Source organism: Capricornis sumatraensis, chromosome 14 (genome assembly GCF_032405125.1).
Source record: "Capricornis sumatraensis isolate serow.1 chromosome 14, serow.2, whole genome shotgun sequence".
Lineage (NCBI taxonomy): Eukaryota > Metazoa > Chordata > Mammalia > Artiodactyla > Bovidae > Capricornis > Capricornis sumatraensis.
The window spans coordinates 62191994-62205492 of NC_091082.1; the positions used below are offsets into that span (position 1 = coordinate 62191994).

The following is a 13499-nucleotide window of genomic DNA, read 5'->3' on the forward strand; positions in this document are numbered from 1 at the left end:
ATACTACCTCTCAATAGGAGATTGGTTCTGCAAAGAATTCATGACCATACTTTATGTCTCTGGGTAAGAACCTTCCAAATTCTGAGAACATTTTAAATTAACTATAGAAATGTTTTTAAATCAATATACTGTTAGTGTTTTTGTATTAAGAAGAAATATGTCCTTCAATAAAAAAAAAAAGAGGAATTTATAGATTAAAAGAGACCTAAAGTACATATTCTGGGCTTCCCCAACGGCTCAGCAGTAAAGAATCCACCTGCAAGTCAGGAGCCACAGGAGATGCAGGTTTGATCCCAGGGTCAGGAAGATCCCTTGCAGGAGGGCGTGACAACCCACTTTGGTATTCTTGCATTGAAAATGCCATGGACAGAGAAGCCTGGCAGGCTGCACTCCATAGGGTCACAAAGTTGTAGTCAACTGAAGCGATAGCATGCACACAAGCAAAGTACATATTCATTAATTGCAATATATGATTTAATTGAAATGCAATTTAAAGATGTAAACTGGAACTATGCATTGATCACATTTATGAGATAACTGGAAAACTGATCATTGACCAATATTTGATGTTATTAAGGAATTAATCTTTAGATACAATATTAGTATTTTACTGTTTTTTAAGACTTTAAAATTTCAAGATACATACTGAAATATTTGCAGATGAAATGATATATTGAATAACATCTGGGATTTGTTTCAAAATAACCTGGGAGATGTGGGAGTGACTGAGGGTGCAGATGGGGCAGGGCTGGTCATGTGTGGATGTTTGTGAAGGCTGAGTGATAGGTACATCGAGGTTCAGTACACTATTTTATCTATTAATGTATGCATTAGAAATTCTTCATAATAGGTTCTAAAATGAAAATAAAAAGGAAAGATTCTGGGCATAATGAGCATTTTATATACTTGTAAATTTGAATAAAATTTTTACTACTAGGATAAAACTCCAGTTTTAAATGTACAATTTGATAAGTTGATTCAAACTTGATTTTGTCTCATAATCTATGTTTATATTATAACATTCAAATATTAAATCTTAAATATTTTAAGAGAGTGTTTGATTCATTAGATTTATTTTAGCTTATTAGATTTACAAGAGTTAAATAAGCACTTGAGAATATTTTATATAAAAGGAACTCACATAATCTGTGAAAGCAGTTTCAAATATTTAAAGATGTTTAATTGAGTAAATGGCACAAAATATTATTCGAAGGCTCCCTAAAAGTGAACTGCTAAAAGCTGCTAGACTTAGAAATAGAATAAGGTTTGTAACTTGAATTTAAAGCCTTAGAAATTTATTTTTCTAACTTTCATAAATCAAACAGAAAGTTTAACAACCAATCAAAAGGTGAAAATTTTTCTAGTCATCTGAAAACCATATGTAAGAATTAAAAACATTGCAAGAATAAAATACATAAATAAAAAGCAGATTATGTGAAGGATACTAACTATTTGTATTATAGCTACATGCAATCGGGCTTCTTCTATTAAAACTTCATCTGTTGGGGACTCCTCCTTCGCCTTATTGTCACTTGAAACTTGAGGAGTCTGAACAGAGACAGAGTTAAAAATAAGTAAAAAGGATTAGGAGCTGTCAAATACTCTGCTTGACCAAGATTCTAATAACTCTAATCAGAATTGCTAAAATGAAGGGCTGTGTGTAAGTGAAAAACATTCTCCATGTTAGAAATGTTGATTTCAATTGTGGTGAAGTAACTATTCATTTGCAGAGAAGGCAATGGCACTCCACTCCAGTACTCTTGCCTGGAAAATCCCATGGAAGGAGGAGCCTGGAAGGCTGTAATCCATGGGGTCGCTGAGGGTCGGACATGACTGAGCGACTTCACTTTCACTTTTCACTTTCATGCATTGGAGAAGGAAATGGCAACCCACTCCAGTGTTCTTGCCTTGAGAATCCCAGGGATGGGGGAGCCTGGTGGGCTGACATCTCTGGGGTCGCAGAGAGTCGGACACGACTGAAGTGACGCAGCAGCAGCAGCAGCAGCAACTATTCATTTGGGGAGATTTAGAAGCCAAATTCTTCCCCAAACCAGTCTATGCTTGACTGCTCTCTGAAGCGGCCTGTGTTTTTTGCTTTTGAATAGTACTTTTACAGGGAGAAATTGCTCACTTACTCAACCAGCTGGAAAATATCACCCTGGCAGAGGCCATTCATAGTTACTCAATCAGCCTATTTGTAAAAACCAGTTCTCTCGTATTTGGCAAGTAAGGATAGATCACCAACATCTGTTCAGAGACAGAATTCAGAGTATTTTGGCTGATAGAAAAAAGCTAGTAAATGTACCTCTCTTCAGTATCCTGACCTATAACCAGGTCATAATAAACAAAAGAAACAGAGAGAAAGGGAAAGGACTAGTTTTTGCCTGGAATCAACTCACAGGAATGATGTATTCAATCTTTGTTTTTTCTTCTACTAAGGTCCAATTAACATTTGTCAAAAGTTTTTCTGTTTTAAATAAAGTTATTCTGCTCTGTATCATCTCCTGGATGTGCTTAATGGCATTTTGCATGGCCATCTGTCTTGGAATGGAAAGGACACACAAATCTATGACAAAGAAAAGAAAGGACCTTAATAAAACAGTGAAGAATGCACAGGGAATCAAAATGTTGCATGATGTAGTGAAATCTTGGCATCACCTGCAGAGCCAAACCAGAGTGCTTAGAGCAAGGACAACTATTTGCCCAAAATTTTCCAGAAAATTACCCAACTACCCATTTCCTTTCGGCTGTGCAGCTCAACTTTATCTGACTCAACTGCTAAAGAATGTTTTCTTAGTTTCTTTTTGTTTCCTATAGCTAGAAGCATGACTCACTATTTCAAGTTATCCAGTCAATATGTCTCAAAGTATGGAAAATTATCCGTACCTTCTTACAGGTAGAAGAATTGCCTGTTGAATTATTCCTGGGCTTTACCCCACGTCTGGAGAATCTGACTGGCCTGAGAATTTTTATTTTAGCAACTTCTCCAACTGATTCTTATACATAATAAAATTTAAGGACCACTGCAATAGAGATGCCTCCAATTTAACATCTCTGTTTCCTGATAAGAAAATCTTTAAGTCCAAAATTTGTGGCAGTTTGTATCATCCTGAAGTATCAATTTGAAGTTACAGCTATCAAGCTTGCTTACCAAAAGGAGAAATTTAATTAGTGGGTGAGCTCAGCCTACACACTCAGAATTCCATTTCAATAAAACTGTTCTCGATAAAAAAAAAAAAAAGATTCTACTGTATAGCATAGGGAACTGAATTCAACATCCTATGATAAAGCACAATGGAAAAGAACATAAAAAACAATGTGCACATATGTATAAATGAATCACGTTGCTGTACAGCAGGAACTAAAACATTCTAAATCAACTATACATCAATTAAATGTTAATCTCTTCATAACTGCATATGAGATGTCTCAGTTCGGTTCAGTTCAGTTCAGTTCAGCTCAGTCACTCAGTCGTGTCCAACTCTTTGCAACCCCATGAGTCGCAGCACACCAGGCCTCCCTGTCCATCACCAACTCCTGGAGTTCACTCAAACTCACGTTCATCGAGTCAGTGATGCCATCCAGCCATCTCATCCTCTGTCGTCCCCTTCTCCTCCTGCCCCCAATCCCTCCCAGCATCAGAGTCTTTTCCAATGAGTCAACTCTTCGCATGAGGTGGCCAAAGTACTGGAGTTTCAGCTTCAGCATCATTCCTTCCAAAGAAATCCCAGGGCTGATCTCCTTCAGAGAGGACTGGTTGGATCGCCTTGCAGTCCAAGGGACTCTCAAGAGTCTTCTCCAACACCACAGTTCAAAGGCATCAATTCTTTGGTGCTCAGCTTTCTTCACAGTCCAACTCTCACATTCATACATGACCACAGGAAAAACCATAGCCTTGACTAGACGGACCTTTGTTGGCAAAGTAATGTCTCTGTTTTTCAATATGCTATCTAGGTTGGTCATAACTTTCCTTCCAAGGAGTAAGCGTCTTTAATTTCATGGCTGCAGTCACCATCTGCAGTGATTTTGGAGCCCCCAAAAATAAAGTCTGACACTGTTTCCACTGTTTCCCCATCTATTTCCCATGAAGTGATGGGACCAGATGCCATGATCTTCGTTTTCTGAATGTTGAGCATTAAGCCAACTGTTTCACTCTCCACTTTTACTTTCATCAAGAGGCTTTTTAGCTCCTCTTCACTTTCTGCCATAATGGTGGTGTCATCTGCATATCTGAGGTTATTGATATTTCTCCCGGCAATCTTGATTCCAGCTTGTGCTTCTTCCAGCCCAGCGTTTCTTATGAGATGTCTCAAATAGTTTAAAATGTTATTAAAATGTTTCAGTTTAACTTTATTGCATTCTCTACAGGACACTGTGGTGGTTGAAATTTTCAGGGATTCAAAAAGATTTGAAATCATATCCCTCTCAGTTCGCTATGGTCCAGAGCAAAGATGCATTTGATTGCATGCTAAAGAGTTAGAATGTGTTAGCTTTGGATTTAAAATTCCCATGGCATAGAGCACACAAGGAGAAAGTTTATTCATTTGTGTAATTACATCCCACCCATTAGGATGAGCAACAGCCACTTTCCAGTTGCTCTGGGAAAACACGGGTATACGGGTACTGATTGGTTGTATCAGTACATTTGAATGAATGCCTGTGTTTAAGATGATTCTGGAAGAATATGAGGATGAATCTTTCCCTCTCTTTCCTTTTTTAAAAATTTTATTGACGTATAGTTGATTTACAATGTTGTGTTTAATTTCTGCTGGACAGTAAAGTGATAGTGTTATATATATACATGAGTGAGTGAAAGTTGCTTAGTCGTGTCCAACTCTTTGCAATCCTATGGATTATACAGTCCAGTGAAATTCTCCAGGCCAGAATACTGGGAGTGGGTAGCCTTTCCCTTCTCTAGGGGATCTTCCCAACCCAGGGATCAAACCCAGGTCTCCTGCATTACAGTGGATTCTTTATCAGCTGAGCCACAGGGAAGCCTTGCTCTAATATACATACATACATACATACACACACACACACACACATATTCTGCATACTTTTCCATTATGATTTATCACAAGATATTGAATATAGTTCCCTGTGCTATAGAGTAGGACCTTGTTGTTTATCCATCCTATATGTAAAGGTTTGTGTCTGCTAATCCCAAACTCCCAGTCCTTCCCTCCCTTCCCTCCTGGCAACCACAAGTCTGTTCTCTATACCTGTAAGCCTGTTTTTGTTTCATAAATGTGTTCATGTGTGTCTTATTTTTATTAGATTCCACATATATGTAATATCATATGGTATTTGTTTTTCTTTTTATGACTTACTTCACTTAGTATGACAAGCTCTAGATTCAGAGGATGGAAAGCATTAGACCAGGTGGAAGAAGCTAATTTGAAATTCTTCCTGATAAAATTCAGTTTTGTCAATTACATGCTAACATGAGAGTAATTCTATAAAGGATGAGCACCGAGTCTGAGGATAAAGGATGTGACATACATATTTGTTTCATAATGAAAATTCTGAGGTTCAGTTCAGTTCAGTTCAGTCGCTCAGTCGTGTCCGACTCTTTGAGACCCAATGAATCGCAGCACGCAAGGCCTCCCTTTCCATCACCAGCTCCCAGAGTTCACTCAGACTCATGTCTATTGAGTCGGTGATGCCATCCAGCCATCTCATCCTCTGTCATCCCCTTCTCCTCCTGCCCCCAATCCCAGCATCAGAGTCTTTTCCAATGAGTCAACACTTGGCATGAGGTGGCCAAAGTACTGGAGTTTCAGCTTAAGCATCATTCCTTCCAAAGAAATCCCAGGGCTGATCTCCTTCAGAATGGACTGGTTGGATCGCCTTGCAGTCCAAGGGACTCTCAAGAGTCTTCTCAAACACCACAGTTCAAAAGCATCAATTCTTCGGCACTCAGCCTTCTTCACAGTCCAACTCTCACATCCATACATGACCACTGGAAAAACCATAGCCTTGACTAGACGGACATTTGTTGGCAAAGTAATGTCTCTGCTTTTGAATATGCTATCTAGGTTGGTCATAACTTTTCTTCCAAGGAGTGAGCGTCTTTTAATTTCATGGCTGCAATCACCATCTGCAGTGATTTTGGATCCCAAAAAATAAAGTCTGACAGTGTTTCCATTGTTTCACCATCTATTTGCCATGAAGTGATGGGACCAGATGCCGTGATCTTAGTTTTCTGAATGTTGAGCTTTAAGCCAACTTTTTCACTCTCCACTTTCACTTTTATCAAGAGGCTTTTTAGTTTCTCTTCACTTTCTGCCATAAGGGTGGTATCATCTGCATATCTGAGGTTATTGATATTTCTCCTGGCAATCTTGATTCCAGCTTGTGCTTCTTCCAGCCCAGTGTTTCTCATGATGTACTCTGCATAGAAGTTAAATAAGCCGGGTGACAATATACAGCCTTGACATACTCCTTTTCCTATTTGGAACCAGTCTGTTGTTCTATGTCCAGTTCTAACTGTTGCTTCCTGACCTGCATATAGCTTTCTCAAGAGGCAGGTCAGGTGGTCTGGTATTCCCATCTCTTGAAGAATTTTCCATAGTTTATTGTGATCCACACAGTCAAAGGCTTTGGCATAGACAATCAAGCAGAAATAGATGTGTTTTTGGAACTCTCTTGCTTTTTCCATGATCCAGCGGATGTTGGCAATTTGATCTCTGGTTCCTCTGCCTTTTCTAAAAGCAGCTTGAACATCTGGAAGTTCACAGTTCATGTAAATACAAAAAAAAAAAAATTGTATGGGAAGAAAAGGAGAAGAAAAAAATATTTCCATGATAGTAAAACCTCTTGATATTGTTTCTGAGTATCAGAGTAAGAGCAATCTCAAGCAAACAAGCATGGGAGAAAACCAGATGCCATGTCATAAGCCAAGAGAGCAGAGTGGGTCTGGATCCGTGAAAGCCTATAAAAATTGGTGGGAAGGGAGGTGTAAGCAAACCTTCAGGGATCAAGTTAACTTCACTCACACTCCAGCGTAGCAAGCTCATGCTGGCCCAAGCACAACTTTCCACTGCAAACAAGAGCAAACCCCATGACTGGGGGAGAAGGAGCGCTGCCAAAACTCTGCCCCATTTACTAGTCCTATTCATATACTAGCACTCTAGACTCTGAGATCAGCTTTCACAAGAAGCTCTGCCATAGTGTTGATATGGCACAGTTTCAGGAGTGGGCAGAACTATGGAAAGACACAAGCAGAGAAGCTGAATTCACCGAGCTATTTCTCTATTTATAAGAACTCTCCTTCCTCAGTACCCTTCCATCAATCTCTCCCAAGTTCCACACCTTCCAAGAAACCTTCTGATTACTAATTTATGAAGGAAATTGGTATTTAGAGGTGAATAGGAAATGGCAATCCACTCCAGCACTCTTGCCTGGAAAATCCTATGGATGGAGAAGCTTGATAGGCTACAGTCCATGAGGTCGCAAAGAGTCGGACACGACTGAGCGACTTCACTTTCACTTTCACCCGAATAATGATCACAATTATTTCAGACATAGAAAGAAATCATCCCATTATAAATTAATAAATTGATTTTCTGCTGCTTCTCTATTCTCCTGGGAGTGCAACAGATGTAAATTTCCAGCCATCTGATTCATTCTAGACATTCTGACAAAATCAGGTCTCTGCACCAGCAAAGCTGAGGATCAGGCCATGGGACACTGGACAACACTAAGGCTCTACTCCTCCAAGACTCTGTGTAATTCTGCCCCATCCTCTCTCTCCTCATGGACTCCACTGCCACTGATTATCTTATCCTGATTTCTTTATTGATCATGGGCCTTTTTGTGATTTTATTGTATTTATATACTTTATTATCAACAGCTTCACATTTTTTCTAGAAACAGGCAACTCTGGCAGAGCCTGCTTACTGCTTCCCTTAATTCTCCTCTTCTTTCTTTCCCAATAGACTCTCCATGCTTTGGCTAAGCACATGACCAGTTAGTTAAGATAGTACTTCCCATCTTCCTTTGCCCTTGTGTGCCCATGAGACTAAGTTCTGGCCAATGGACTGTGCGTGGTAATATGTACAACTTCTGGAGGCAGAAGGAAGCTTCTTTAAATAACCTCCTTACTTTCCATTGACACCATCACCACCACCATCATTCCCACCCCATTTTCCCTTTCTAGTTGATTGGATTGAAGGTAACAGTGACTGTGAGCCCACTTCTACCCTGCAGACAAGAGCAACACCCCAGAAGCAGAGGAGGAATGAAAGAGAAGGATTTGAAATTTCTGGACAACCTCGTAGAACAGAACCATCCTACTCTTCTAGATTTTCTGATGGGAGAGGTGGGAAACAGCTTCTGTCTTATTTAAGGCACTCTTAATGTGGTTTCTATTAACAGGGAGTGAATGAAAACTGAGTGATTTCATGATCAATTCCTTGAGCTCCAGAAGAAATGTCCCACCTTCAGCAACAATCTATTCGCATTATTCTTCCTGGTTAAATAGACTTTACCTAATGTCCAGGCCAAACGAGTCATCATGTATGAATTTATTCCCAAGGTCATTAAGGATATTACTTGTATGTACAATATAAACTGAAAGACAAAACACATACACATTAATAAGTTTTCCAAAGGGAATCATTGTTCAGTTAATCACCAACAAAATTCTACCTTAATCCACGTTTTTAAATCCTACCTCTGATAAGTAGGAAGAGGCAAAAGGGCTGTTTTGGGGCAGGAAGTTCAGCAACAGCAGGCAGTGGTGACAGGGAAATGCACTTACTGCAAGCATCTACTACAAAAAGCCTTACAAGAAGCTCTGAGGAAGCAGACAGGAACTGCAGTGGGGTTCAGAGAGGCACTGCACCGAAGCATAACCACATTTGTAGATCTTGGCTCTGCCATTTATTAACCATGGAATTTGAGGCCAGTGAACTTAACTACTCTGAGTCTCAATGTCCTTTACTGAAACGTGGAGTTAATAGCAATGCATCTTCAGAGAGTATTTCCCAAACGACTGATCTTATTTAATAAGCACCTGAAGTGCTTCTTAAAGACACTGACTCCCAGGTTAATTCCCTGCAGATTCTGATTCTGTAGGTCTGGGGTGGCAACAAACGGATTCATAACATCAGACAGATTTGGGAAACACTGGAAAATGATACTCACATGTTAGTTAACATTTCATTGTCTTGGTTTTAGACCAATTCCCTGCACAAAAGAAAACTGAGGGAGCTCAAATATTGGTCATTATTCTTTTCCTCTGGAACATGGAAGGACCCAAACTCACTGCAAAACCACAGGTATATTTGGACTTCAAATGCATTTCCAGACCATGCTTACAGACATGGAGTGTAAATCCTCAGGAAAGATGGTGATGATTATGATACTCCATTATTTTTTAAAGCACTATTAAAAAATCAGCTCTTTCTCTTTGGGGAGTTAGGGTGCCTGAGTTCTTTCACTAACATGCTATTTTTGTTTGTTTGGTTTTGGTTTCCTCACATACAAGATGAGGGAGGTGATACTTGCTCCTTCCAGAAAAGACATTTGAAAAACTACTGTACTCCTAGGATCTTCTAGGACACGAGTAAAAGAGCAAAGAAGAGAAAATTCTGTACTTGCTGTAGGATAATATCAAAAAACTCTGTACATTTACCTCCAGATTAAGGTTCCTTGGGAGGTGGGTAGTGCTCTTTCTTTATGTAAGAATTTTTTTTGGAATGGACTATTTTTAAAGTCTTTATTGAATTTGTTACAATATTGTCTCTGTTTTAAGTTTCGCTTCTTGACCCCAATGGAAGTGGGATCTCAGCTCCCTGAATAAGGATTGAACCCGTACCCCCTGCATTGGAAGGTAAAGACTTAACCACTGGATCACCAGGGAAGTCCTGATGGGTAGTGTTCTTAGTTCACATTATTTAGGTGCTTTTCACCCTCCCAGGAGTAGGTTTGGGATTCATCTCACCAGGAAGTAGCAGGGATATCCTGGGGACTTCCAGAAACTTCTAATGACCTATCCAGCGAGCTCACAGAGTACTGTCACAAATACTAAGGTACGCTAACACTGTCAGCAGATGTTCTGGGCTCTCTGGACCTTCACTGGCATCCCACTGATGCTGCCACTGCCTGATTTCCCACTGGCCTGGAAATCCACTGGGTGGCCCATGGGGAAAAGGTTTTGAGAGAGAGTAGAAAGGAAATCAAGTTCTGTCTTGCGCTGTGGATAATGTAGCCTAGGCCAAAATTTTGTAAGAAATTAATTTTTTATTTAGCCCTAAACAACATAAAGAATGAATGAAGAGACAGAGCCAGCAAAAACAACACCCAGTTGTGGATGTGACTGGTGATGGAAGTAAAGTCCAATGCTGTAAAGAGCAATACTGCACAAGAACCCGGAATATTAGGTCCATGAACCAAGGCAAGTTGGAAGTGGTCAAACAAGAGATGACAAGAGTGAATATCAACATTTGAGGAATCAGCAAACTAAAATGGATTGGGATGGGCGAATTTAACTCAGAAGACCATTCTATCTACTACTGTAGGCAAAAATCCCTTAGAAGAAATGGAGTATCCATCACATTCAATAAAGGAGTTCAAAATGCAGTCCTTGGATGCAATCTCAAAAACAACAGAATTATCTCTATTCGTTTCTAGGGCAAATCATTCAATATCACAGTAATCCAAGTCTATGCCCCAACCAATAATGCTGAAGAACCTGAAGTTGAACAGTTCTGTGAAGAACCTACAAGATCTTGTAGAACTAACACCCCCAAAAGATGTCCTTTTCATGATAGGGGACTGGAATCCAAAGTAGGGAGTCAAGAAATACCTGGAGTAACAGGCAGATTTGGCCTTGGAGTACAGAATGAAGCAAGGTAAAGGCTAATAGAGCTTTGCCAAGAGAACGAACGGGTAATAGCAAACACCCTCTTCCAACAGCACAAGAGAAGACTATACACGGATATCACCAGATGGTCAATGTCAAAATCAGATTGATTAAATTCTTTGCAGCCAAAGATGGAGAAGCTCTATACAGTCAGCAAAAACAAAACTGGGAGCTGACTGTGACTCAGATCATGAACTCCTGATTGCCAAATTCAGACTTAAATTGAAGAAAGTGGGGAAAACCACTAGACCATTCAGGTATGACCTAAATCAAATCCCTTACAATTATACAGTGGAAGTGAGAAATAGATTCAAGGGATTAGATCTGATAGACAGAGTGCCTGAAGAACTATGGATGGAGGTTTGTGACACTGTACAGGAGGCAGGGATAACACCATCCCCAACAAAAAGAAAGGCAAAATGGTTGTCTGAGGAGGCCTTACAAATAGCTGTGAAGAGAAGTAAAAGGCAGAGGAGAAAAGGAAAGATATATCCATTTGAATGCAGAGTTCCAAAGAATAGAAAGGAGAGATGAGAAAGCCTTCCTCAGTGATCAATGCAAAGAAATAGAGGAAAACAATAGAATTGGAAAGACTAGAGATCTCTTCAAGTGATAGAGGGATACCAAGGGAAAGATACCATGCATCTTTTCATGCAAAGATGGGCTCAATAAAGAACAAAAATGGTATGGACCTAACAAAAGCAGAAGATATTAAGAGGAGGTGGTAAGAATACACAGAAAAAAGATCTTCATGACCCAGATGATCAGGATAGTGTGATCACTCACCTAGAGCCAAACATCCTGGAGTGTGAAGTTGAGTGGGCTTTAGGAAGCATCGCTACAAACAAAGCTAGTGGAGGTGATGGAATTCCAGTTGAGCTATTTAAAATCCTAAAAGATGATGCTGTGAAAGTGCTGCACTCAACATGTCAGCAAATTTGGAAAACTCAACAGTGGCCACGGGACTGGAAAAGGCCAGTTTTCATTCTAATCCCAAAGAAAGGCAATGCCAAAGAATGCTAAAACTACGATACAATTGCACTCATCTCACACGGTAGTAAAGTAATGCTCAAAATTCTCCAAGCCAGGCTTAAACAGTATGTGAACCATGAACTTCTAGATGTTCAAGGTGGATTTAGAAAAGACGGAGGAAACAGAGATCAAATTGCCAACATCCATTGGGTCATCGAAAAAGCAAGCTGCTCATGCTGCTAAGTTGCTTCAGTCATGTCCGACTCTGTGCGACCCCGCAGACAGCAGCCCACCAGGCTCCCCCGTCCCTGGGATTCTCCAGGCAAGAACACTGGAGTGGGTTGCCATAGCAGAGAGTTCCAGAAAAACATGTATTTCTGCTTTATTGACTACATCAAAGCCTTTGACTGTGTGGATCACAATAAACTATGGAAAATTATGAAAGAGATGGGAATACCAGACCACCTGACCTGCCTCTTGAGAAACCTGTATGCAGGTCAGGAAGCAACAGTTAGAACTGGACATGTAACAACAGACTGGTTCCAAATAGGAAAAGGAGTACATCAAGGCTGTATATTGTCACCCTGCTTATTTAACTTCTATGCAGAGTACATCATGAGAAACGCTGGGCTGGATGAAGCACAAGCTGGAATCAAGATTGCCAGGAGAATTATCAATAACCTCAGATATCCAGATGACACCACATTTATGGCAGAAAGTGAAGAAGAACAAAAGAGCCTGTTGATCAAAGTGACAGAAGAGAGTGAAAAAGTTGGCTTAAAGCTCAACATTCAGAAAACTAAGATCACGGCATCTGGTCCCATCACTTCATGGCAAATAGATGGGGAAACAGTGGAAACAGTGGCTGACTTTATTTTTGGGGGACTCAAATCACTACAGATAGTGACTGCAGCCATGACATTAAAAGATGCTTCCTCTTTGAAAGAAAAGTTATGACCAATGTAGACAATTTATTCAAAAGCAGACTCGTTACTTTGCCAACAAAGGTCCATCTAGTCAAAGCTATGGTTTTTCCAGTAGTCATGTATGGATGTGAGAGTTGGACTATAAAGAAAGCTGAGTGCCAAATAATCAATGCTTTTGAACTGTGGTGTTGGAGAAGACTCTTGAGAGTCCCTTGGACTGCAAGGAGATCCAACCAGTCCATCCTAAAGGAAATCAGTCCCGAATATTCATTGGAAGGACTGATGCTGAAGCTGGAACTCCAATACTTTGGATACCTGATGCAAAGAACTGATCCATTTGAAAAGACTCTGATGCTGGGAAAAATTGAAAGTGGGAGGAGATGGGGATAACAGAGCATGAGATGGCTGGATGGCATCACCGACTCAGTGGACATGAGTTTGAGTAAACTCTGGGAGTTGGAGATGGACAGGGAATCCTGGGATGCTGCAGTCCATGGGTTGGAAAGAGTTGAACTCGACTGAGCGAATGAACTGAACTGAACTGAACTGAACTGAACTGAAAAGATATAAATATTAACTAGATCCTTAATTCAAACATTTATAAAATCTTTTTTTCCTTAGTATATTTAATAAGCATTTCAGTTTTCACTCTGATGCTATGGGAACTGGAATGCTCTAAATAGGGTACTGGTTTTTTCATACTTTCTGACAGCTCTTGAAAAACAGCATTT

At 40.0% G+C, this 13499-nt stretch overlaps 1 protein-coding gene across 1 annotated transcript in view; it reads right to left on the reverse strand.

Moving 5' to 3' along the window:
* The window catches only part of SLC9C2 (solute carrier family 9 member C2 (putative)), a 101872-nt gene that overhangs the window by 49065 nt on the left and 39308 nt on the right, over positions 1–13499 (reverse strand). The window contains exons 10-12 of the mRNA XM_068985782.1: positions 8493–8574; positions 2400–2566; positions 1450–1548 (exon numbers count right to left, since the gene is read on the reverse strand). Of these exons, the coding sequence (XP_068841883.1) occupies positions 1450–1548; positions 2400–2566; positions 8493–8574 (348 nt within the window). The remainder of the gene's footprint in view (positions 1–1449; positions 1549–2399; positions 2567–8492; positions 8575–13499) is intronic.